This window comes from Choristoneura fumiferana, chromosome 5, assembly GCF_025370935.1.
Source record: "Choristoneura fumiferana chromosome 5, NRCan_CFum_1, whole genome shotgun sequence".
Lineage (NCBI taxonomy): Eukaryota > Metazoa > Arthropoda > Insecta > Lepidoptera > Tortricidae > Choristoneura > Choristoneura fumiferana.
The window spans coordinates 634445-661100 of NC_133476.1; the positions used below are offsets into that span (position 1 = coordinate 634445).

At 42.0% G+C, this 26656-nt stretch overlaps 4 protein-coding genes across 4 annotated transcripts in view; 2 read left to right on the forward strand and 2 right to left on the reverse strand.

The window, feature by feature from the left end:
* LOC141427879 (tetratricopeptide repeat protein 27) overlaps positions 1–17312 on the reverse strand; it is a 40421-nt gene extending 23109 nt beyond the window's left edge. Inside the window, exons 1-9 of the mRNA XM_074087469.1 lie at positions 17077–17312; positions 16600–16982; positions 15176–15434; positions 14198–14432; positions 13346–13570; positions 11209–11380; positions 4161–4236; positions 2282–2456; positions 1747–1933 (exon numbers count right to left, since the gene is read on the reverse strand). Coding sequence (XP_073943570.1) covers positions 1747–1933; positions 2282–2456; positions 4161–4236; positions 11209–11380; positions 13346–13570; positions 14198–14432; positions 15176–15434; positions 16600–16982; positions 17077–17137 — 1773 coding nt within the window. The 5' untranslated portion in view covers positions 17138–17312. The remainder of the gene's footprint in view (positions 1–1746; positions 1934–2281; positions 2457–4160; positions 4237–11208; positions 11381–13345; positions 13571–14197; positions 14433–15175; positions 15435–16599; positions 16983–17076) is intronic.
* LOC141427890 (uncharacterized) lies at positions 4779–6404 on the forward strand. The gene has a single exon (XM_074087484.1). The coding sequence runs from the start codon at positions 5429–5431 to the stop codon at positions 6305–6307; it is 879 nt and encodes a 292-aa protein (XP_073943585.1). The 5' UTR covers positions 4779–5428; the 3' UTR covers positions 6308–6404.
* Positions 17313–17412: 100 nt separating the features above from the next.
* LOC141427882 (uncharacterized) lies at positions 17413–21714 on the forward strand. The gene is made up of 5 exons (XM_074087471.1): positions 17413–17643; positions 17723–17840; positions 17934–18139; positions 19430–20054; positions 20297–21714. Exons 1-5 carry the CDS (start codon positions 17552–17554, stop codon positions 21287–21289), a joined length of 2034 nt encoding a protein of 677 aa, XP_073943572.1. The 5' UTR covers positions 17413–17551; the 3' UTR covers positions 21290–21714.
* LOC141427891 (uncharacterized) lies at positions 21593–25522 on the reverse strand. Its single transcript, XM_074087485.1, has 5 exons — positions 25346–25522; positions 24485–24624; positions 23137–23310; positions 22316–22470; positions 21593–21682 (listed from the first exon to the last, which is right to left on the reverse strand). Exons 1-5 carry the CDS (start codon positions 25437–25439, stop codon positions 21613–21615), a joined length of 633 nt encoding a protein of 210 aa, XP_073943586.1. The 5' UTR covers positions 25440–25522; the 3' UTR covers positions 21593–21612.
* Between the last annotated feature and the right edge of the window lie 1134 nt (positions 25523–26656).

Here is a 26656-nt window from a genome sequence, read left to right on the forward strand (position 1 = left end):
TATTTTTCTGGATAGCAGTTCGTTTTGCGGGGGACGCAGTTTTTACCTAACCTAACCTACTTTTCTGGTAGCAGTTCGTTTCTGTGGGGCACGCAGTTTTAACCTTATCTACTTTTCTGATAGCAGTTCGTTTCTGTGGAAGACGCAGTTCTAACCTAACCTATTGTTCTGGTAGCGGCTGGTTTCTGCGGTGGTTTGTGCAAAATGTCATTTTGAACAAACATTTTTTGAAATACAATATTAGCCAAAATAAAACGTTTGCTTAGTAAACGTTTGTCTTAATAAAATTTGACAAAGTCAAATTATGCCAAATGATAATTTCACCAAATGAATAAAATGCGAATGTAAATATGCTAAAGATTCTTTTGGGAAATGAAACAACTTTTATATGTATGTGGTAAAGTTCTGCTGACGGTGTGGAGAGCATGCAATAAAATTTGAACCAATTTGAATTTCAAATTTAAATTTTTGAAGCGGGTGGTCGGTCCTTTAAGGTAGTGTCACCTGGCGCTGGTGTTTCCATCGGCGTCCTCCTTGTCGTGGAGCACAGCGCGCACCAGCAGCGCCAGCACGGCGGCGTCCTGGAACTGGTGCCTGATGTCGAGCAGGCGGTGCGCGCCGCGGATGGCGTCCTCGAAGTGGCCCGTGTCCATCGACACTATTATCACATCTCCCACAGCTAACGACAAAACCATTCAATCAAAGTCTCTGTCTTATTCTACACTTCATTTTTTTAAGTGACTTTGACGTGTCGTTTTATCCAAAAACACTTTTGAAAAATAAGTAACAGCAAATATGTAACTATTAGACAGACACGTCCATTGGCATTATTGTTTTATGACATACAAACGATCTTTAGGGTGGTAGACCACATATTCGTCACTATTTTAAAAAAAACTCGTAGCTCAAATAGATATTTTTCTGAGTGAACTTTACAGACATTACATCAAGGTTCAATTTTGTTGTCAAATTGATTTTAGATACGAGATTTTTTCACAAAGTAGTGACGATATTTGGCTGATGGTACGTGTAGCATCGGTACGCGCGGACTAAAGTCTCCCACTGCTGTCTCTAGGGCTGCGTGGCTGCAAGCTCCACCGAGGTCTTTTCCCGACTGTTTCATTTGCCAAATTGTTTTGCCAAACACAAGATTTTCTATGAAACCATGTTTTTTTCCGGAACTTTCATAAAACAAACCTAACCTAACCTACTGTGTCCTATAAAAGCATAAGAAAGACGTTGGGAAAAATTTTGGTTTCGGAGCAATGAGGGCTATCGTTTTTTGTCTCACTAGATGGCGCACTGTTGCGTGAGGTTGAAGTTGGCTTTCAAAGTCTGTTATTACGGGCGTGAAACAAAGTTTAGATTAAAATCATATTTAATACACCTTAAAAACCGTACCAAAAAATATCGAGCATACAGTGTTGCATAGTCCCCGTTTTGTCCGGAAAAAAGGGAGGACAAAGGTTTCCGTATAACTGTCTCAAAACACAGACATTCATTGCCCCGGAACGCATATTTGCCATAATTAATTTAAGATATTGCAAAATATTCACAAAATTATTCTAATTATAAATAAACCCGCGTAGCTCAACCAAAAACTATGAGATTTGACATTTCGGAGACCTCACGCTACACTAGCGCCTCTAGCGGCGAATTCATACGCGATAGCCCTCATTGAGAATTGGCAAATGAAACATTTGGCAAACAATAATTGTGCGAAAAGGAGAGACATCCTCGACCAACCTTCCAGTTGTCGTAATTGTACCGCAGCGCCTCCATGAGGGCGCGGTGTGCGCGCGGCTTGTCGGCCTGCTGCACGTACACTTTGGCCAGGTTGTTCCACGCCTCGAACGTGTTGGGCTGCAGGTACGTGTAGCGCCGGTACGCGCGCCCCGACGTCTCCCACTGCCCCGTCTCGAGGGCTGCGTACCTGGAATCATATCGGGAGCTTGACAAACGTCGCCAGCCGCCAGCCGCCAGCCGGTGGCCCATGAGGGGGCAACTTGATATGGACAATTGGAAAAATATCAATTGTAGGTAAAGTCAAGAGCACATTAACTTTGGTACTTAGGAGTTTGGTTTGGTTTTTTTTATTCGACAGGATGGCAAACGAGCAAGTGGATCTCCTGATGGTAAGAGATCACCACCGCCCATAAACATCTACAACACCAGGGGTATTGCAGATGCGTTGCCAAGCTAGAGGCCTAAGATGGAATACCTCAAGTGCCAGTAATTTCACCGGCTGTCGCTATTAAAACATAATCAAAAAGGTCCTCACCCAAGTCTCAGCCAGATGGTCTCCTGTATGCTGTTGATCTCCAAAGAGCGTTCGAAGTGCGGGATGCACTCCGCATACTGCTTGCGGTCGAACAGGAAGTTGCCCCAGTGACGCTGCGCGCGACTGCTCGCGTGCTCGGAGAACTCCCACGCCTTCTCGTAACAGGACACGTCATCTGGGAAAGGGATGGTGGTGTTTAGAGGACCCTGGGCGGCAATTTTGTGGAGGCGCCAAACTTCCATAATAAAAAATACTGAATAATATTGGTGACACTATTTACCGGACGTACAATACCGACATGGAAATGCCGACATGCTATTTTGTGTACACCAGTTTGTATGGGCGTGTACACGAAATATCGGGTCGGTATTATCCGTGCCGGTAAATAGTGTCACGCAATAATATTATATTATACATAAATATATTATATTATATTATATTATATTATATATTATATTATATTTATATTTATATATACATAAATAAAAATGAATCGTAAAATGTGTTGCTAAGTGCAAAACTCGGAAACGGCTGGACCGACTTCGCTAATTCTTTTTTTGTTGTGTTCGTTATTGTCAGGAGAAGGTTTTTATGGAAGGAAATATAGAAAAAATCAACGGGGGCGAAGCCGCGGGCAACAGCTAGTTATACATAATAATAAATTTCACAGTTTTGTCGCACCTACGATTTGGACCGATTTGAATGAGCACGCAATTTTCCATTACTTATACTGTGACGAAATCGGGGAATTCCCTTTCTACAATAATGACATCTTAGTTTTTTTAAGAACTAAACAAGAAGGCGGCAAATCTTTCTTCCGCCCCGGGCGGCCGATACCCACGCTACGCCAATGGAGAATGTGATGCAAGGTATAATGTTTTTCATGAACCAATAGTAACGCTTCATCTATGTACCTATTTTTGCTTAGTTTAGCTATAGTGAATAGAAATAGCTCAGCGGAGCGACAATAGGTAAATGAAGCGTTTGTCCTAGCAGTTGACATTTTAAGATTTTATCTCTATCCCGCCGGAATATCAGGATAAAAAGTAGCCTATGTGTCATTTCAGACGGCCAGCTTTCAATTTCGTTTGTGCGCGCGGGGCCCCTAGGGTGCTGGGTATTCTGCGGTCCTGCGGAAAACTGGGAAAAATACCATCATGAGCCATTTGTCTCTTTTATGACGGCCTGCAGTTGTTCACCGTGGCGCGGGCACCTGTACGGTGAAGGAGTTTAATTCATTGGCCACCATGGAACCTTTTCACAGTAAACGTCATAGTGACATCGCATTAAAAAAAAATAGTTTATTGAAAAAGTATCGCATTACAAAATTGCATTGCCGTTGGTCCCACACTAGGCAAAGCCTGTCACGTGGCAACCGGGATTCGGGTACAAAACTCTTTACATGATTTCGCTTAAAACTTAAAATTTAGAATTTAAACACACTGGGTAATTTCAAAAAAAAAGAAGAGAATAAACTTAAATAGGTAAAGTGACAAAACAGGGGGGGAGGGTTGGTTAAACCAAAACAGTAGGTGTGTGTGCAACTGTATGTGTGTATGTGTGTGTGTGTGTGTGTGTGTGTGTGTGTGTGTGTGTGTGTGTGTGTGTGATGTGTTGTGTGTGTATGTGTGTGTGTGGGTGTGATTGTGTGCGTAAAAGTAAACAAGTAAAGTAAAGTGTAAGTATTAATTAACAAGGAAAGTCGTAATGACTTTTCCTTTGAAAAGGTTCCATGGTGGCCCATTAATTAAATTCCTTGACTGTATCATGGCATTTCTTTTGGGTTGAATCGCTTTAATGGCCAAAAATACTATTTCCTTGCTTCTGGTTAGGTACTTATTTTTAGTTTTTTTTTTTTACAATGGCACCAAGAACCAACCGGTAGCGTCTCCGAGCAAGCAGTACAGTTTCACAGTCGGGTTGATGTCAATCTGTTGCTGAATTATTTCAGCTGCCTGAAAAATAATAAATAAAACGATTATAATGTTTTGCTATCGCATTTTCCCGGAAAAGTATAAATACGAACTTATTGGACAAAATTTGATGGAAAGATATTATTCACAAGATTTGTATGTACATTGGTATGGTATATTACACAAGTCGATTTATCTCAGTTTAATAAGGTAACTCTAGAAAAAATAATGAAGTCCCCTCTTGAAATCTCTCAACAATACCAGTTCAGACTAAGTTTACTTATACTGTTTAGTGGTTTGTGTGTTCCAAAAGATTTATGCTATAAGCAATAACTGAAACAAAGTTATGCGCCTGCATCGGTCATAGTTAGACATTGTATGTACAGTGTATCTCTTTTTTAATCTAATTACTGTGGTCATAAAAAATGTATATACGCTGCCGTCAACTTCAAGAGGCGTCAATAGCCTGTAAGTACCCTTGATTTTAGCAAATAAATATAGTTGTTAAGTAGCAATTATATTCGTTCCAATATGTACCTATTCAGGTTGGCTACTTACAACTACTTACACTACTTACACTACTTATAACTACTTACACTACTTACAACTACATACTTACACTACTTACACCTACTTACAACTACTTACATCTACTTATATCTACTTACATCTACTTATATCTACTTACGATCTACTTACTCTAATTATACCTACTACTTACAATTTCTTATCCTACTTTACATATCTATACTTACATATTAATAACTAATCACACACGACACATAGGCACATAAACATTCATCAATTCATATTATCGTTGACGTGCTAACTTGTCGTGATGCATTGCAACCGCGCATCCAAAACCTGTTCCAGCGCGGCTACCTGCGCCGGCGCAGGGAATCGAGATAGCCGCGGCGCCCGCCAGTCAATGCAATGCTTTGCCTCTGAGTGCATGTCGCTCTGCCTACTGCGCTTTGTACGTTCGCGGCTCGCTAGTGCATTATATTCGCTTGTTGCTTATTGTGATACGCTTCCTATTCTTCTGAACTATTATTCTTGTGTGTGCTTCTTTACTTTACTCCTTCTGTGCTGTGCAAATAGACAATAAAAACTATTGACTTAGTGTGTGGACTTTGTATTTACCACTCGCTCGAGCCTACACCACGTAAGTCCTACATTGGTGACCCCCGTGGACACAGTATTTTTAAAGAATATATATACGAGAGGACAATAGATGAGTAAAATGGCACAATCCGAGCAATCGGCAAGACCTGAAGGTAGCCGTGCAGAATCACAAAGCGAAGAGCGCGTTTCCACTACACCGTCATCCGATATTTTTAAAGTTGGAGTGCGCGTTCCACCCTTTTGGCCGGAAGAACCCGAGATATGGTTTTCGCAGATCGAAGGTCAGTTTGCCATTGCCGGTATTACTAGTGATGTGACGAAATTTCATTACGTCATTAGCCAACTTGACCGTCAATTCTCCAAAGAGGTCAAAGATATCATCACGCAGCCTCCAGCGAATAATAAGTACGGGAAGATCAAGGACGAGCTGATCAAGCGTCTCGGTAACTCCAGCGAGAAGAAGTCTCAACAACTGCTTATGCACGAGGAGCTCGGAGACCGCAAACCGTCCCAGTTCCTGCGACACCTTCAAGACCTAGCGGGCAACCAGGTTTCGGAAGACTTTCTTCGCACTATGTGGATTAGCCGTCTGCCGTGGAACATCCAGTCTGTTCTTGCAGCACAGCCTAACGCGGAGCTGAGTCTTCTGGCAGACCTTGCAGACAGAATCCATGCCGTAGTCAAATCGACACCGCAAGTCGCTTCTACGAGTCAGACTCCGGGATCCAGCCTAGACGCCGTGGTGAAGGAGATCGCGGAACTCAGGAAGCAGGTCCAGGCTTTGACTACGCAAGGGAGCCGTCCATCTCGCAAGCACAGCCGTGGCCGATCCAAGTCCAGGAAGCAGAGCCGTTCCAATACCAGATCGCAGTCCAGCTATAGGAAGTACCCCACCTGTTGGTACCACGCGCGTCATGGTGTTAACGCGAACAACTGCGTTAAACCTTGCGACTTTGGGAAGTCGGGAAATGCGACGGGCAGTCGGTAATGGCGACAACTGACAGCCCTGTTTCTTCTGGTCGCCTGTTCGTCAGTGACAGAAAGTCGAAGATGCAGTTCCTGGTCGACACCGGTAGCGACCTCTGTGTCTTCCCCAAGTCACAACTGCGCGAGCGTCGAACACCGACGAGCTATCAGTTGACAGCAGCCAACGGGACGACCATCGATACCTTCGGTTACGTGCACCTCAACTTGGACTTTGGGCTTCGCCGGGAATATCCGTGGCGTTTTATTGTAGCTAATGTTACTAAGCCAATTATAGGTGTTGATTTTTTGTGTTATTATAATTTAATTGTAGACTGTAGAAACCAAAAGCTAGTGGACAACATCACAAGCTTAAGTACTTGTGCTATTTCTGCTGCTAGCAATGACCTTTCTTCTGTCAAAGTATTGTACACTGGTGACACTTGCTATCATCGTTTGCTTTCACAGGAATTTCCTGTTATCACACGACCGGCTGGCACGCAACGTACAATACCACACAACACACAACACCACATCCGCACTACCCCAGGTCCACCAGTTTCCTGCGCTCCGAGACGCCTTGCCCCGGATAAGCTGAAGGTAGCCAAGCGGGAGTTCGAGGACATGTTGGCGAACGGAATAGCTAGACCTTCCGAGAGCCCGTGGTCGTCGCCGTTACACTTAGCTCCGAAAAAAGATAACGGTTGGCGTCCTTGCGGTGATTACCGTCAACTTAATGCTCGCACTATCCCGGACAAATACCCCATCCGACATTTACATGACTTCACACATAGCATATCTGGTTGTAAGATTTTTAGCACGATCGACCTTGTAAAAGCTTACAACCAGATACCTGTGTGCACAGAGGACATACCAAAGACGGCTATTACTACCCCCTTTGGTATGTTCGAATTTCCCTTCATGACGTTTGGCCTGCGCAACGCCGGCCAAACGTTCCAAAGGTTCGTAGACGAGGTAACACGCGGTCTAGATTTCGTTTATTGTTACTTAGACGATTTTCTTATATTTTCTAGGGACGAAGACGAACACAAAAACCACCTTCGTGAAATCTTTACGAGGTTGCGAGACTACGGTATGGTCATTAACGTATCCAAATGTGTGTTTGGGGCTCCACAGGTAATCTTTTTAGGTTATCTGATTTCGGAGAGCGGTACCAAACCGTTGGATACTAAAGTCGAGGCCATACGCGACTTTCCACCTCCTAAGGATGTCAGGCAGCTGCGTCGATTTTTGGGCATGGCCAATTTTTACAGGCGATTTCTACCTCACGCCGCCCAAATCCAAGCGCCTCTTAATTCCCTCCTTACAGGTGCTGTAAAAGGATCCACGCCTATTAATCTCACAGGTGACGCTCTGAAGGCTTTCGACGAGACCAAAGAAAGCTTGTCCAATGCAGCTTTGCTCGCCCATCCAGATTGTCGAGCTAAGCTAGCGTTGGTGACAGACGCGTCAGACGTGGCTCTAGGCGCGGTCCTGCAGCAAGAATGCCAGGACAAGGTATGGCAGCCATTAGCCTTCTTCTCCCGTAAGTTAAGTCCATCTCAGACCAAGTACTCTCCGTATGATCGCGAGCTGCTCGCGATTTACGAGGCCATTAAGTACTTTCGGCACATGCTGGAGGCCAGACACTTCACCATCTATACCGACCACAAGCCGATCAGTTTTGCTTTCCATGAAAGGAAACACAACTGTTCGCCTAGGCAGTATAGACACTTGGACTACATATCGCAGTTCACAACCGACATTCGCCATATCTCCGGCAAAAATAATGTTGTGGCCGACACTTTATCGCGGGTTGCTGAACTTGAAGCACCAAGCGATCTCTCTATGTTGGCCAAGTCTCAAGTGTCTGATCCAGAAATGGCCGAGTATCTTAACTCGACATCGTTACGTCTAAAAAGACTAGAACTACCTGGAGGTCGCGAGTTCTTGTACTGCGACGTCAGCACGCCGACCCCCAGACCGTTCGTAACCAAAAGTTTTCGCAAGACAGTTTTTGACAGTCTCCATTCCTTAAGTCACCCAGGGGCTAACACAACAGCCAAACTCGTTGCTCAGCGTTTTGTGTGGCCCGGGGTTAGGAAAGACTGCAGAGAGTGGTCTAAAACTTGTCTGGCCTGCCAGCGAGCCAAGGTAAGTCGACACGTGTCTGCACCCGTAGGCAGCTACGACCTTCCACGTGCTCGTTTTCAGCAGGTACACATTGACCTTATTGGTCCCCTTCCAGTTTCCCACGGCTACCGTTACTGCCTAACAGCTATTGACCGCTTTACGCGATGGCCAGAGGTCGTGCCTATAGCGGATATCACGGCAGAAACGGTAGCCAAGGCCTTAATCACTGGATGGATAGCCAGGTTCGGTTGTCCAGTAGATATTGTTACAGACCGCGGCCGGCAGTTTGAGTCCGCACTGTTTCAATATCTTTCTAAGTCCATTGGATTCCGCCACAAGCGGACTACCGCTTATCATCCAGCGTGTAATGGACTTATTGAAAGGTTTCACAGACAGCTAAAAGCTGCTATTACATGTCATGCTGACACTAACTGGTCCGAAACTTTACCTCAGGTCCTCCTAGGCATACGAAGCGCCTTTAAGGAAGACCTGCAAGCCTCCCCTGCCGAACTTTTGTATGGTGAGCCGTTGAGACTTCCTGGCGAATTTTACGACCCAAGCATACCCGGTACCACTGACATGTCAGATTTTACCGCGAGGTTGCGCTCATTCGCCTCGAAAATAAAACCGGTTCCAACTTCACACCACGACAGAAAAAAGATTTTTGTGTTCAAAGAACTGGCAACTGCTGAACACGTCTTCCTTCGCGATGACGCTTCACGAGCCCCTCTAACACCCGTATATTCGGGCCCGCACAAAGTCTTGGAGAGAGGTGATAAATATTTTAAAATCATGATAAAAGGTAAAACAGTCACCGTGACTATAGACCGCTTAAAACCAGCTCATTATTTGGCTGATGAATTGCCTTCGACCAGCCAACCTCCGATAGTGCCTACCACAGGTCCACAAGTGCCCAACATTCCGCAAGCTACAAGGACAGATCATGGCCCTGGAAACGTCCTTAGAACTACCCGCTCGGGAAGGCAAGTGCGTTTCCCGGATTATTATCGCCCTTAACCAGGTCTCTGGAGGGGAGTGATGTGGGCTACTTACAACTACTTACACTACTTATAACTACTTACACTACTTACAACTACATACTTACACTACTTACACCTACTTACAACTACTTACATCTACTTATATCTACTTACATCTACTTATATCTACTTACAATCTACTTACTCTAATTATACCTACTACTTACAATTTCTTATCCTACTTTACATATCTATACTTACATATTAATAACTAATCACACACGACACATAGGCACATAAACATTCATCAATTCATATTATCGTTGACGTGCTAACTTGTCGTGATGCATTGCAACCGCGCATCCAAAACCTGTTCCAGCGCGGCTACCTGCGCCGGCGCAGGGAATCGAGATAGCCGCGGCGCCCGCCAGTCAATGCAATGCTTTGCCTCTGAGTGCATGTCGCTCTGCCTACTGCGCTTTGTACGTTCGCGGCTCGCTAGTGCATTATATTCGCTTGTTGCTTATTGTGATACGCTTCCTATTCTTCTGAACTATTATTCTTGTGTGTGCTTCTTTACTTTACTCCTTCTGTGCTGTGCAAATAGACAATAAAAACTATTGACTTAGTGTGTGGACTTTGTATTTACCACTCGCTCGAGCCTACACCACGTAAGTCCTACACAGTTAATAATAAAGAACTTTGAAAAACAAAACAAACTTATACTGTTAAACGAGTAATTTTTTATGTATACAGGGTGGAAAGTTTAGATGGGGCAGCAATACTGGGTTAAGACACTAACTTTAGTTAAAATGTTCAGTTTTAGTTGTTTACACATACTGTTTAATTTTCTTTAAGCATAAAGGATTCAGTAAGCCGTGGTGGCCTAGTGGTTTGACCTATCGCCTCTCAAGGAGAGGATCGTGGGTTCAAACCCCGGCTCGCACCTCTGAGTTTTTCGAAATTCATGTGCGGAATTACATGTGAAATTTACCACGAGCTTTGCGGTGAAGGAAAACATCGTGAGGAAACCTGCACAAACCTGCGAAGCAATTCAATGGTGCGTGTGAAGTTCCCAATCCGCACTGGGCCCGCGTGGGAACTATGGCCCAAGCCCTCTTGTTCTGAGAGGAGGCCTGTGCCCAGCAGTGGGACGTATATAGGCTGGGATGATGATGATGATGATAAAGGATTCATATTCGTAAAAAAACAACATGCGAAAGTTTCACTGCAAATTAGTACCCTACGAACTGAATGGAAAAAGTTTTCTTTGATTTGTGGGTGTTCTAGTACTCTAACCTTAGTTGGTCTCAAATAGTGTTTTAATCCTTGATAGAAATGGGACCGATTGGCATTAAAAAAGTCAAATCTGTCGATTTTTTCGCTGACTGTACATTTTATCAAAAATCTGTGAATGTCGATTGTCATCACTCAAAAAGTTAGTAAAGGTCTCCTAAGAGCATTTTTAGTAGCTGCCCTATTGAATTTGAATTTGTATTTGTTTAAGGAGTTGAGTTTTTTTACTACCTAGAAAATTAAAGAGAAATGTTCCATATGATTTTTGATTTCGTTTTTGATCTAGGATTAGGTGTCATTTGGTTTCAAAAATCCATCAGTCATTGACTTATACTCAGAAACAACAGACGTACGTATAATTATCTCGTTTAGTATCAAGTCGTGCCACCTCTTGTTGAATAAGTGAATTACCGCATTCCCTCTGCAGCGCTGGAGCGGTGGCGCCATCTCTTGTCGAATACATGAACTATACAATGTTATAAGTAATGGTCTGTGGGTGGTGGGGCTGGGTTTATACCTTGTGCCTCAGCTGCAGCATGGTGTAGCAGAGGATGACGTCTTCCCACAGCATGAGCCGCTGGTAGTGTTCCAGCGCGGCCTTCACCAGCCCCAGACTGAGGTAGAGCGCGGCCAGCTGCTGCCGCCAGCACCACGCCGGGCCCACACCAGAAGCCCACAGGTAAGACAGCCTAAGGATCACACGATTAACCACTTATTGAACTTGTCTTAGATACCAACTTTTTAATGAAAGATATCGCGTATGAATTCGCCGCTAGAGGCGCTAGTGTAGCGAGAGGTCTCCGAAATGTCAAATTTCATTATTTCACTGTTCTGGGTGAGCTACGCGGGTTTATTAATAATTAGAATAATTTTGTGAATTGAAAATACAAACTGAAATATAGATGCACGGAAAAATCAGAAAAATAAGACCAGCACTGGGAATCGAACCCAGGTCCTCGGGATTCCGTACCGCGTGCTATACCGCTACACCACTGCTGGTCAACGGTACAGACACGAATTTCCTCTATGCACCTCATATGTCAGCTTGTTTGTTTCTTATTTAGCCACTTAAGCAGTGACGCTAGCGACATCTATACCTCATCGAGAAACTTTTTCGGCACTCCATTGGAACTAACCGCTCACCCGGACAAGAGATGTCGTTACTAAGCAATCAAATTAAGATTGGTTTTTTGGAATCTTTTTGTATTTTTGATTTCAATTCCAAATTTTTACTTTAACGGTCATCTCGTAAAACCTAAATTGAAAATATAAACTGAAATATAGATGCACAGAAAAATAAGACCAGCACAATTGTAGCGGTATAGCACGCGGTACGGAGTGCTGGTCTTATTTTTCTGGTTTTTCTGTGCATCTATATTTCAGTTTGTATTTTCAATTTAGGTTTTACGGGATGACCGTAAACGTAAAAATTTGGAATTGAAATAAAAAATACAAAAAGATTCCAAAAATCTTAATTTTATGAATATTTTGCAGTACCTGAAATTAATTATACGAGTAGCAAATATGGATTACGGGGCAATGAATGTCTGTTTTGAGACAATTTTGTCTTTCGGAAACCTTTGTCCTCCCTTTTTTCCGAATAAAACGGGACTACGCAACAATGTGGCGTACTCGATATTTTTATGGCACGGTTTTAAGGTATTAAACATGATCTAAATGTAAATTTTGTTTTCACGCCCGTAATAACAAACTAACCACTATACTTCAGGCAGGACCTTTGTCTACGGTGGCGCCAACTGGTGAGCACGAAAACGGTAGCCCTCATTGTGGTTTTCTACAAAGAAGGCCTTTGTTGAAGAAATGTCTTCTGGCTGATTCAACTATGGCCTCACTATCAGTATCTATCAGCTTTTATCTGCGAGTACGACTCCTACATCAGTTGGTCTGTGACGATGCCCCATATGTAAATACTGTTGAATGATGTCACTGACCTGGTGGTACCGGCTAGATCATTCTTCTCACTGATGTTGGCTTTACTGCAGCGTGGCGCGTTTGGCGCTCTCCACAGCCTCTAGGGGCGTTCATGTAATACGTAACGCAATTTTTGAAGATTTTTAACACTACCTCCCCCTCATGTAACGCGCCGTAACATTTTCCTGCACCTCCCCTCCCCCTTCCTAAACGTTACGTAACACCCAAATGACCATTTAAATTTTATTCTTTTAGCTTTTCTTTAGCCGTTTGCCAAATCAATTCTTGAAAGTATAGCTCTATCGATACTATCGATGATCCCTCCAATGTCGAGATTGGAAAAGACACTGTCAGTTTAGCCGTTGTTCGGTAGAATCCGTTTTCCAAATTAAGTTCGTATTTTTTTGGCACAGTCACACTGGCAACTCAGTTTGACAGCATTTATAGGCCAAGAACAACATCTGATGCGAATTTCCCACTACTGAGCACATTATAGTATGTAGGTACTTGTTACAAAAAAACTGTGACGTAACGCGTTATTTGAACCCCTCCTCCCGCCTCTGTAACGCATCGTAACGTTCTACAAGAAAAAATTGGGCTACGTAATACTTGAATGAACTCTCCCTCTGACGACGTCTCTATCTTTGTGGAAAATTCCTGCTCTGTATCAGCTAGTGACTGATATTGGTCGCATGTAAACACTGTTGAGTGTTGTGACTGACCTGGTGGTGGGGGCGACGTCTTTCTTTTCGTTGACGATAGCCTCGCACTGCAGCATGGCGCGCTCGACGGAGCGCTTGTGTCCGGCCTCCAGCTGGCAGCGCACTAGGAGCGCCGCCACGCGGGGCGCCCACGGCCCCACGGGCTGGGACACTACTGCCTCTATGTACGGGGACAGCTCTTCGTGCATCAGCTCGTCTTTAGGCTGGGATTTTTGAAGATATTGGCTGTGGAACGGGAACAACTATGAAACTATATGAGTACAGAAATGGAAGTGGGCCTTTTTTTTTCTTTAATGGCTTTCACTCTTGCCGTTTTAGCAAGACGTATGTTGCCAATATCGACGTAGGGACAGTACACAGGACGTGGCCCATAGTGACTCATCAAGTTTGTGAATATTACAATTTGACCTTTATCAATAAATGAAGTAATATTTTTCGATTTCGTCAAAAAGTTAATTAGTGCGTAGATTCTCAATGAACTAAGCCGCCTGTCGAAGTTAACAGAAATCAAGCAAACACAATGTATATTGAATGCATGTGAATGTATCACTACACAAGATTTGACAGTAGGTACTAACTCATAGGACAGGGGTCACCAAATGGCGGACCACAGTCCGGATCAGGACCGTAATGTTAAGTACCTAAACGGTAACTTGTATTGTATTACTGAGACGTAGTTTAATAAAATGTATGTCCTTTAATTGTCTTAGTTGCCGTCAATTTCACAACAGACGATCGGACCGTGATGAAGATTTTATTTCAAAAACTGCACCCGTGAAGACACTAATTGGTGACCCTGCCTTAGGATGAGAACACCTCAGGGTGTGTAAAACCAAAAAAAAATAGACTTACACAGTGAGCATGCAAAGAGTCTGCTCCAAGCTGGGCAGTTCTGCCTGACTGATCTCCTCTAGATACTGTATCTTGTTGAGCCTCACATCGTCCTGCAGCTCTATGTCGCGGGGCAGTTCCGCCGCCCCGTGGCTCTGCTCAGCAGACGGACGGTCCACCGTCGCGTCCAGAGAACTAGTCAGCGCCAGCTGGGGCAGTGTGGTTTGCTGCCACTTTGTTCTCTTGCCAAGGACTCCTGAAAAGAATGAAAATGTATGTTATCCCGATATCATACATAATAGGAAGAATAGCCCATAGTTTTCACAATCAGATTGAAGAGTGACTCGTGTTTACTAGTAACTAGATAATCTGGGTAAGAGTAAGAAAAGCATTTACCACAAAAGTAGCTGGCAATAGTACCTATTTAGCTGAAATCGAAATCTACGAATATTAAGCCCTACCTTAATATTCACACAGAAGTAAGGCCTATGGTCACACTGGACTGGAAGGGTCTGGCTGGGTGGCTCCTTACAAGCCTTGGACTCGAGACTGGATGGTTAATGTCCCTATTAGGATAAGGACATTATCCAGTCTCGAGTTCTAGGCTAGACAGTGTGACCATAGGCCTTACTTCTGTGTTAACTAACGGAAAAGTTCATTCACCATCATCATCAGCCTATAACAGTCCACTGCTGGACACACATAGGCCTCCCCTAATGAGGGCCACTGTGCCCTGTCGTTGCGTCTGGGCTCGACGCATCCAGCTACTACCAGCAGCCTTTCTCAGATTGTTACTTCACCTGGCTGGAGGGCGTACAACACTACGATTGCCGAGACGCGGCCTCCACTCAAGAACTCATTCACTCAGTAGCGTAGCTCGGCAGATACAGCCAGCGTAATGCCACTTCAATTAGCTAATTCTCTGAGCCATATTGATGATTTTATTTTTGCGTCAGATAGTTTCGTTGCGGATTCTTCACAACCCTGGCGACCACCAACCTGTCAGTTCCAGCTTGAGCCCAGCTAGCTCTCTCGCCTTATTCAGATGCTCCTCGACCTTCTGTACCCGTCCATACACGAGGTAGGCCTGCGCTATCTCGGCATGCAACAAAGTTGCCAGTCTCCTGTTCTGTAGCCCATTGGCTTCGTTGGACAGCTTGGCCATGACCAGCTCCAGTTCGCTGTAGAGGGTGGCGCTGGTGTCTTCCAGGGCTCGCTGGTGGACCACCAGGCTACGGAAATACCACCAGAGGTGAACCTAAACAATAAACAAACTATTAAGCTTTCTATCTAAGCTCTATTTTAAGTAGTTGTAACGGGATGTAAATCCCAATTATATAATCATGTTAAATGTGATTATATTTCATTTCATGTATAGGTAGACATATCATCACATGATCATGATACATGTCACTGCGTCAAAATATCAGAAGCTAATTTTTTTTTATCAAATAGCTGGCAAACAAGCATGCGCTCACTTGGACACTTACAGCATTATTAGGACTGCAGGTCCCTATGTTATACAAATAAATTCATTGCCGGCCTAAAGGGGGGGGCTAGAGGAGGGGGGAGGGGAGTTGGGCCTCCGGATCTCCCACTCACCGTACAAAACACAGTAGCAAAACTACTTTTTCACACCGGAATAAATAATAAAATAATTAATTTACTTGTTAATAAGGTAATTTTTTAAATCATTTTTATATAGACAGTGAAATGTTCTTTGCGCGCTAAAAATTATGCGTAACAATGGCGAAAATTGTAGCCATAGCATAGGAGCAGAAACAGTATAAAATGTATGCGTGTGCTGCGACTACATAAGCTTGCTGAACAATATCTAAAAAAAAATTTAACAAAAAAGGTGTCTCAAATTTGGAGAACCCAATTTTTAGAAAGATTTGAAGAAAAAAAATTATAATATAATTTCACAACATTATCTACTGATCTTTGATACAACATGTTTGAATTAAAGATGACCTTGCTACCATGACAAAGCTAAATAACACAATATTTGATACCTTCAACATATGTTAGGTAAAATATTTAAAACCAAATAAAACCACAATTCATTTGGCAGTTATACTTACAATTAATTTGTACTTCTTATTACAAACATATATTCTATGGTTCTTATATCTTTTATATTTATTTACTATGTCATTAAGTATGTGTCAAAGACATAAGGCAAAGTCTCCAAACCTGTTTTGTTATAAAATTGAGAATATATGCCAAATAATTCTTTGAATTTCTTTCAAATGGTTTGCATTTGTGAATAAAACTACCAATAATTTTAGGTGTCAATGGCACATAGTGCAGAAAATTTACACTCTTTATGAACAATCTAATTTAGTGCAAATTGTAACTAAATACGGAACTAAGCAGATAGAAGTAAAATATTGGTTGAATAGAGCAAGTTAGAATCTTACCAAGTTTAGTTCCACGGCGTAAAGAGCATTAAATACTTGCAGAGAGAAGTACAAAAGTTCTGTATGAGCTATGTTCACATACACCGGCTCTGAATCTCGCTGCAATTTTAAAGTTGCATCTACATCTGAGGGCCATTCTGTTCCAAAATAATCTTGCAAATTCAATGGCTCAGGGTGTGTGTTCCAATTTCGTTCACAAAATGTCAAGAATGAGCTAATAGCTAAGTCAAGTATGTTGTCAAAAGTGTTATCTTTCTCTAGATATCTTTTAAGGATAGTTTTCAGTTGATCGATTTCTAAGCTTGTTGCAAGCAACTCTTTACTCAAATCAGTGTTATCTATTGACCATTTGCCTGACCATAGTTTATTTAAAACCGCATGATCTGTAAAAAATATAGTCCTTAACGTTATTATTTATACTTTTTGCGAATATTTATACTAAATTATAAACGATTTACATTAAAACAGTAACATTACCCAAGTTGTGAAACTTGTCGTCAAAGTTGCACAAGTACAAAGTGTTTGTATCAGACAACATTTTGAGTAATTTAGATTTCACTTTTACACTTCAAAACTAGCTACATGTACAAATAATATCCGCGACATAGAATTTTTGCGATGTTATTTTTTTTTAATTTCAGCATCTGTAAATTCGCAACATGATGAACCGAACTTAAACATAACCTAAAAAATTGTTTGACAATTTTGACATTGACAGCGATTTTCCGTTCAAAAACATGTTTTTTTTCAGTGCGTTTAGTTTTTTCATTGTGGCAAGTCCATATGAATGACTGACACACACGCAGCAAGCAAGCAAGCAAAGCAAACGCTCAAAATGGCTGTCAAGTCAAACAGAGTCAAACGGCGCGGGGGTGGGTAAATCACAGAAGGAATTGAAGGTTATGTTAAAATAATGTGATTTTTTGATAGTTTAATATAAATTTCTTAGAAAATGAATTATACGTTTAATATGGAATCAGTGTTGATTGCTTTAACAACAGTATTATGTGCTACATTAGTTCTTAATTTATTACACAAACTCAGGTAAGTCATTTTGAGGTTACGTATTCCCGTTTTCCCGCCTGATAGATCCATGAATAAAAATACTTTATTGCGGTTGCAGATTATCGCTCCCATGGCGTGTCAATTGTTGGTTTTGTAACAGCAACTTTTGGTGGAAATTTGTCGAGCGAAACAGCTGGGTTTGTCCAAAATGCGAGCAATACAACGGGTTCACTAAGGTGAGGTTATTTCGGTATCAGTGTCAACCGTACCGACAAAGTAAAGTAGGTTATGAGTGCTATCTATTTACTTTAATAAAATAATGTTTGCAGGATGGCGATTACAACAAGCCTTTAATTAGCGCGTCAAATGATTCCGCCAACAAACCACCGAGATCACCGAAAGTGTTCCAGAAGAGTCCTCCCAAGAATGGCCTGTGCAAAATGTGCAACGTGAACCTGCAGCTAAAAGTGGCACAGCTAGCCAACTTTGTGCCCATGAATGAGAGGAACTACGACAATGAAATCGAGGACTACAAGTATGAGCCCCAGAATATCTCTTGATCAGTATTACTACTCCAAATACTCTACTAAAAATAAGCATAGCATTGATACTCAACTATTAATTTATTGAATCAGGCGTTACTTTGCGGAGGTCCATATCAATGAACTAAAAGAATTTCCTTGCTCACCCGCGACCTTACGATAGCTAAGCTTATGCAAAATATGCGTGTTCATGCAGTTACTCCACCTCCACACTGTAAGAACACACACAAATCACACAAACCCATCTATCACCACCACCACACTACACTGACGCGTTTCGAACTCAACCAGAGCTCATCTTCAGAGTGACACAACCGTACACCATGCTACCAGTTGTTAGACTAACGAACCACAACCACCGTTTTAACTTGTCACTGTAACTTCACTCAACTATTAATTTAATTCTTAAACCAGTACAGCAGGGGTTATTAGTTCATACCTATGTGTGTACTATCTAGGCTCTAACAATTACATAATCAGTATTTTTCGTACACATATTTCTGCTTAAACATGTGCTTTTCTGCTTTGCCATGATCAACTGAATCTACATAAGACACAATCAGTTGGCTACCTCTTTAGTAGAAGCCAAACTTTATTTTGCTGGTGTGTGGCACCATCTCAAGTAATCTCAATAAAAAAATACAACAGAGTAAAACCTTAAATATCTTTCATGATAACATTTTCACCTATCAGATGTAGGTAACCTACATAATTTTAATAATAATAATAAATAAAATAAATAATTGACATAAGTGTACTACATTAAAGATAGCTTTGTTATAATTTTCATAGACTTGTTGATTCATTTGTTTCAAACATTACTCAGTGATGTCAGACATTACTTAAGCTCTTGTGAGACATGATTTTATAAAACAAAAATGCATGATTAATGATTATAGTGTTGTGTTGGTTTAGGGGTGAAATTAAAAAAAAAACTTTTCACACTAGTAATGACTTGAATAGAATTACCTAAGTAATTGTTAACAAAACAATGTCAAAATTGGTGTCTTAAATATTGAAATTCCCCTGTTAAACTATCTAAACATTTACATTTCTGTATTGAAATACACTAGTCTAGTTTGTATTACAATGATACATAAGTAAAATATTTAAAATTCTTGAATGTACCAAAATCTGGTAGCTGAAGTTTGTTTACATTTAGTTAATTACCTATCCAAACCAAGTATAGATCATGTAAAACAGAAGCCTGGTATTTCGTTAAAATGATGGAGATCAAATTGATTGATTTATTGACTAAATAGTTTTAACTTTTTTCTTGTCAGGATGCAACTGGAGAAAGCATACAAACTATGCAGCCCGTGTAGAAAGGTTTTACAGAAGAAGTTGCATAAAGAAAAGGAGGTCCTTTTGGGCTCAAAAGTATTGGAAACCCGAAGCCCTGAGAAGAAAAACCTAAAGCACGAAAAGAGGAGTTCACTGCTAAAGGCTTTCATAAATAAAACTTCCATGTTTATTGCTGGAGTGCTAGTTCTACTAGTCTGCATTGAATGCTACGTGAACACTAAGAAGAATGATCTACCCGTCTCTATAATGAATTTAAAGGACATATTATTTGATGTCCTTGATAGAGTGTTGTGTATTGCGAAAATGAAATTTGTATTGACATTCCCGTCGCTAGAGAATTATTCAATTAACTTAAATAAGTATTATGAGATATTGGAAATGAAGCTCAATATGACGAATTTAAGTTCCTTTGAACAAACTAACGATGTGACACAGAAAACTTTAGGAGCTTTTGTCTGTTTGATACAGATTATTGGACATATTTGGAATGTAAATGAATTGAAGTATACAATTTTGATTGACTTGTTGTGGTCAGTGTTTGTTATGGTATCTGTAGCAAATGAGTATGTAGCTATGGAACCTTTTTACATCAGATTAGTTAAGGTTGGTATTTTTTTTATACAATGACATGTTATGTTTGATTTCTGTTAACTTTAATGAGAACATTCAATAGCTCAAGTGAAGTTAGTATATCTAAGACACACAAGTGTTATTAATTTACACATGAGGTTATTTGATGTCTCTCATATTTTTTTTGTGCAAATTTGATTTTACGAGTTGGGCAAAAAGTTATCACTTGATAGTTTCTACAAAAATGAGCTCATTTTTTATTTTTTACATTTCAGTTGACAAGTGTACTGGCAGTGTTGGTTGTTTATAAAAATTTGAATGCAAAGATCAACATACCTGCAAAGTTCCAACCTGGTCCGAAGAAGATAAAAAGTCTGCAAAACGGGACCTCGGCTTCTTTTTTCGACGACGACAGCGACGTCGTCATGGAGTCTGATGACGACGTGTCATTGAGCAAGTTCGGGCTTCACAACTTCACCGACTCTTCAGCGGACACCGTCAGTCCTCTCAGCACCAGCATGCTCAACGGAAGATCATTTACACCCCGAATAGGAGACAGCATCTGGTCCAAACCCAAACTCAACACCACATTTTGTGTAAACAGCGTTCGCAGTAAAAGCCCAAGCTCAGTTTCCGAAACCGTATTCATCAAACCTTCATTTAGTAAGTACCAGGACCTGACCAAGGGCGATTCGGACTCCGATCTAGATGAGAGCATAAGCTCCCTGTGTATAAGCAGTCCAAAGAAGGCGAGTAAAAAGGGCAATTCTGTCTTTTCTCTGCGTAAGTTCACGGCGACTCCTAGTTTCGTCGCTCCGGCGCCGCGCGCGCGGCCGCTGATCTCGCCGAGCAAGCTGGGGCATGGCACGTCGTGGGTGGCGGGCGGCTACTGGGGCGCGGACGGGGAGCGGCCGCTGTGCAGCGTGGACGGCAGCCGGTCCTCCAGTCAGAGCTCCGGCTTCGAGTCGCAGGCCTCCAGCGCCAACCAGCGCGCCGCGCCGCCCAGCCGCGATGACTCCGTCTGCGGAGACGGCGGCGTCCTCGACCGTTTCCAGCAGTGCGGCACGGCGAGCTATTCCAGTTACCCGAGTCCTCAGAACTTCGGGCGCGTCGGTTCGCCGGTGTTCCCTCAGATGCAGTACAACGGGCACGTGCAGATCCCGCAGGCGCGGGCCGTGTTCCCCGCGCAGCGCCCGCTCGGCCCGTTTCGGCCGCCGGGCGCGACCGGCCTCATCAACCTGTCTCGGCTCAATTCCTACGCGCGGTAGGCTAGTCACCTTTTTCTAACTCTTGACTCATACGTATTTTTTGTCTTTTATTCTTTGATTCTTTTTTATGGTAACTGCCATTATGATAAGCGGACTCGTTAAGTTGAACGTTTTAGTTGTAAGCGGTCGTAGTTGTAAGGTTGAGACTAACTAGTATTAAGGTCTCTGATCTCGAGCGCCGGTGCGGGCTGATGAAAGCATTAAGAATTATTGTGTTGTTACAAATTTATATGCGGACGTCACTGTCTGTCTCGAATGAAATGTGATATTTTAAAAGACTTGTAATTTTTCTAAGATGAGGTGAAAAATGATTCTTGATGTTATCATTGTTTTTTTTGCTTCGGTTTTGCCAATGGTTTTGTCATTAGAAATCGGAAACCTTTTGTAAAGTTCCTGCAATAAAAAGAGTTGGTGATAGATAATAATGCTGTTTTTCTGGAAACTACCTCGAGGTGTGCGAAATCTTTTGGTGATCTGTAAAAATGCGTCAAAGCATTACTAACGTTAAGTAAGATACTTGACAATAATGCCTGTTTGAGGACAAAAGATACAAAAATTGGCGGACTGTAAAAAGTGAAGTTTTACATGATACCACATACCTATATTAAATATAATGACCCGGATAACTCACGTCTTAAATCGAGTTTAGCTCGACATGTTTCGGGCTAATCCGTAGCCCTTCGTCTTCGGAGCAACGCGACTCAGCGGCTGCTGCAACACGCGCACTGCGCGCCGCCGCTCTGCTCGCGCGACTACCCGACGAAACTAAAAGAATGTCGAGCTAAACTCGATTTAAGACGTGAGTTATCCGGGTCATTATATTTAATATGAGCGAGTCTCACGGTAGTTTCATGTTCAAAACCACATACCTACTTTAGTTCCAATTTTGCAACGTTAATATGTCCATCCATACCAGTGACAATGCACTGGTTTTTTAGCCAAAATTACCAATGGCCAAGACCGCCGTAACAAACTGATCCATGCAGATCGTCAAAGAATTTCGACGCGAAAAGCGTTATATCTCACGAGTTCCGTGCCTTGCGCTCGCAAGGCTGCAGGTACTGGTGCGGACGCGGCGCCGTGTAGGACTCCTCCGCCAGTGTGGCCGCGTAGTCCGACACTCCCGTGCACTCCCACTCGTGCTGCATGGCCTTGCGGAGGCCCCACTCTGTTAAGTTGCCCTGCGGGTCAAGTTGCGTCCTTAGCACACTGGACTGATTGCTAAGTTCAGTTTAGACCTACAAGAAAAAAGTATACTACCCAGAACAAAATAGTTGCAACGTGAGTTTCATTGGTAAAACGAAAGTACTAATCATTTTATTTTTAAACATTCCTTGTCTAAACACTGTCGTAGAGTTGCTTGTCTGTCTGTTTTTACAGGATACATTTTGGTGAGTGTGCGCAGGAATTACATGATCTTATACCTCCATCTCCATTTTGCCAACGGACTTCCAGGCGGGGGGAGCGTCTTCACCCTTATGTACCTAGTTAGTGTTTCGTCAGCCCGCATGAAGCGGTTTGCTTCATCTTTCATAATGCGAACTGCTAAGGAATGGAATTCGCTCCCGTCGTCTGCATTTCCGGATAAATACAATCTATAGAGATAGGGGTCAATCACGGTAAATTTAATGTAAAAAGGTTGTATACTTATTGATACAACATTACATACCTACCTAATACAAATACGTACTCTTCATTCATTCAAATGTATTCAGATAAAGACGCAACTGTATTTCTAATTTCATTTTACCAATGAAACTCAGATGGCTCTTATTTTCTTTTGTCTAGAATAAAATTTTGAAAAAATTGTTTGTTCAAAGTGAACCGCGTTAAAGGCAGGCAGGTACCAGGCACTCCATGTTATCTGGCTGCGGGTAGAACTGGTGCTTGCACCGCTTGTAGTACCGCTGCTTGGGACCGCACAGCGGCTTGGGCTGGTGATTGTACACCAGATCGTTTGTGGTCATGTAGTTGCCGCAGTGGGCGTGGCTGTCGTGACGGATTATGGACACCACGCTGCCCTGAAACGAACAGTCGACGAAACTCAATGAGGGCTATCGCGTATGAATTCGCCACTAGAGGCGCTAGTGTAGCGTGAGGTCTCCGAAATGTCAAATCTCATAGTTTTTGGGTAAGCTACGGGGGTTTAATTATAATTAGAATAATTTTTGTGAATATTTTGCAATATCTGAAATTAATTATGGCAAATATGCGTTCCGGGGCAATGAATGTCTGTGTTTTGAGACAGTTTTGTCTTTCGGAAACCTTTGTCCTCCCTTTTTTCCGAACAAAACGGGGACTATGCAACACTGCGGCATGCTCGATATTTTTATGGTACGGTTTTAAGGTGTATTGCAGTGGGACGTATATAGGCTGGGATGATGAAATATGATTTTAATCTAAACATTGTTTTCACACCCGTTATAACAGACTTTGAAAGCCATACTTAAAAACCTCACGCAACAGTGCGCCATCTAGTGAGACAAAAAACGATAGCCCTCATTACGTATCAGGCTACGTTTCTACCAGAGATGTCCGAAGATGTGTTGCGAGGAATGTGTGCGCTCCGCTCAGCTGTTTCCACCAGAGATGTGTTTCTATTGGCTCATGAAAAGCACATTCCTCCTCGCACATCTCTGGTTGAAACGCACAGCCTAAGGGTGAAATCTTTTCTTATTCCCTATGATTTCTTTGGCAAATGTATGGGATATCAACATGACATTAGTAGCACAAAAGTGCCACCATGGTACTTTATTTATTACATAGAGGTAATTACCTCGACTGTAGGTAAGTTCATCAACATCGTTCGCAACAAAGATAGGTTATATGGTTCATACTCCATGTTAGATCACATCTTTGCTTACCAGCAGGCGTTATGGTTAAAGCTTGCAGAGCATCTTAAGGCACGTCGGGGCTTCTAGGCACCAATGAATTGGGTCCCCGTTGGGACAAAAGTTAATGAACGTCATGGCGACTGTTCGTTTACAGCAGGGTTCCTAAAGTGGTCCAGGTGTACGCCCCAGGGGTCCACAGGAGACCAGAGACGAGGTCCACGAAATATACTTACCTAGTAGAAATGTAGCAGCAAAGGGTCTACCGAAAGCAGTAAAACTTTGAAAGTGGTCTACGATAAAAAGTTTGGGATTGGGAACCTCTTGTTTACAGCATCGGTATAAGTATCTAGTAGGTACTTACTTGTAAGCTGTTTAGTTTATTCAACCGAAAGTCTGGCTGGCGCGACTCAGGCTGTAACTTGTCGTAGTCAATCTCTTCTTTGGGTGGGAAGTACAAGGTGCCGGCTTTCGGACACTCGATTCTGTCTTCTACCCAGTTGCCTGGAAGAAAACACATAGGTAGCATCCAGCTCGTAAACATAATCGACAAGCAATTACAGCTCTTAGTTATCACGCTAACACACGAGTACACAGAGTATACCTAGTGGGACTACGAGTCAAAATCACGCTTAAAACGTCAGTTGCACACGAGTACACAGAGTATACCTAGTGATATTTTGACTACGAGTCAAAATCACGAAAGCTTAAAACGTCATAGTTGCAGCTCTATATAGCCCTCGATCACTTCGGCGCCCCTCAAAATACTGCATTTAAATTCTATTTTGCACTGGAAAATAACTAGAAAATGGCAGCATTTGAATGCCATCTGGCGCCTATGGCGACCGTTCCTCCATCCATCACCCCCCCGGCTACCCCAGGCCCTATACCACGAAGTGCAAAACTCGAACTTCGTATGTTGCCGTCCCGCTGACGCTTATGTCATTTAATACGCGAGTGAAAGGGACGGTGCGATACGAACTTCGATATGCGAGTTTCGTAGTAGCCCCTTTGGGCCGGCCGGTATAGTATCACTTCGTGTAAAAAGCAGCTGATCTACGTACCCAAGTGGTCTAAGAAGCTACTGGTCTGACTAGCAAGTGGTCTGAGAATCAACTGTTCTGAGTAGCAAGTGGTCTAAGAACTATGAAGCAACTGATACTAAACTCGGGCCGGCGCTGCCAGTAGGTCTATGAATGGCTCCAAGTAGATAGATTTGCCTTACCTAGCAGCACACCGGTGCAGTATACTGGACCAGGCTGCAGAGCCAGGGCTATAGCTTCCGCGCGGGTAGGAGACTTGGGGCGAGCGCTTATCATGGTGAAAATATAATGTAGTGTTCAAAATAATAGTTTGTTTACAAGTTTCTTTGATTGATTATTATAAATGACAGTTTATTGAATGAAGGATGGTTGAAGGGGTTGAAGTTTATTTTTATTTTTGAGAAGTTTGTATAGGTAGGTACTTTTTACTTTACAAAAGAGGGATGTAGACAATGTAGAGTGAAGTTAGTAATTAATAAATGATACTAAAACTACTAAAACAATTACTTTGCTTAGCCGCAACCTTAGGATACCTATGTCTAATGTCTACGCAACAAATGTGTGTTCATGCAGCTTCTCTACCTCTACACTGTAAGAACACACAAATCTGATAAGTACTTTGAAGACACAAGAGAACAGCTATCACCACGACTGAAGACCATACAACATTGGCGCATTTCGAACTCAACCAGAGTTCATGTTCAGTGTCACACAACCTTATAACCTTATTAGACTAACAAACCAAAACAAATATTTAGATTTTTCCTGCATTTAGTACATCAACAAACTAAAATTTCTTAGTACTATAAGTTTATTCCATAAAATCACACATCAGTGAATACAATATAATGAATATCTAGCAGAAACCTAGGCAGAGGAGGTATCTTGGGAACTCCGAGAGCATTATCTATGAAAAAATCATTAAGTAATTTGCTTTGTAAATATTAGATAGATAGTGGTAATAGTAATACAATCAGGTTAATTTTTTTAATAAAATTTAAACATTACTTATATTACTTACTTTGAAAGAAAGAAAATACATTTATTCACAACACAACACAAGAATAGTATTAAGTATAAATAGACAATATGTAGGAAAGTTTTTGCTTTGTGTGTGTGATTCTGTCTGATGTCAGGAGTTGATGCAAACAAGAGCTGTATCATTGTGTGACAAGGATGCAATGCAAGCTACATTCTCACCATCAATATGAGCTCTACCATCGCACAGTGCTGGATATCATTATACTATACATGATGTATGATGTTTCCTGTTACCTCTCATTAGAGAAATAAGGCTCACACAAGACTTTTCCATATAGTTGGACCTCATTCCCAGTCAATAAACGTAAAAAATTAAGATAAAAACACATAATCTATTAATTACACTGAAAATATTTTTCAGCATTAAAAGAAGTTATAAAATTGATTTATTATTTGAACTTCAATCAACAGTAATTTTCGTGGGTAGCAAAGGAAAAAACAATTTAAGGAAA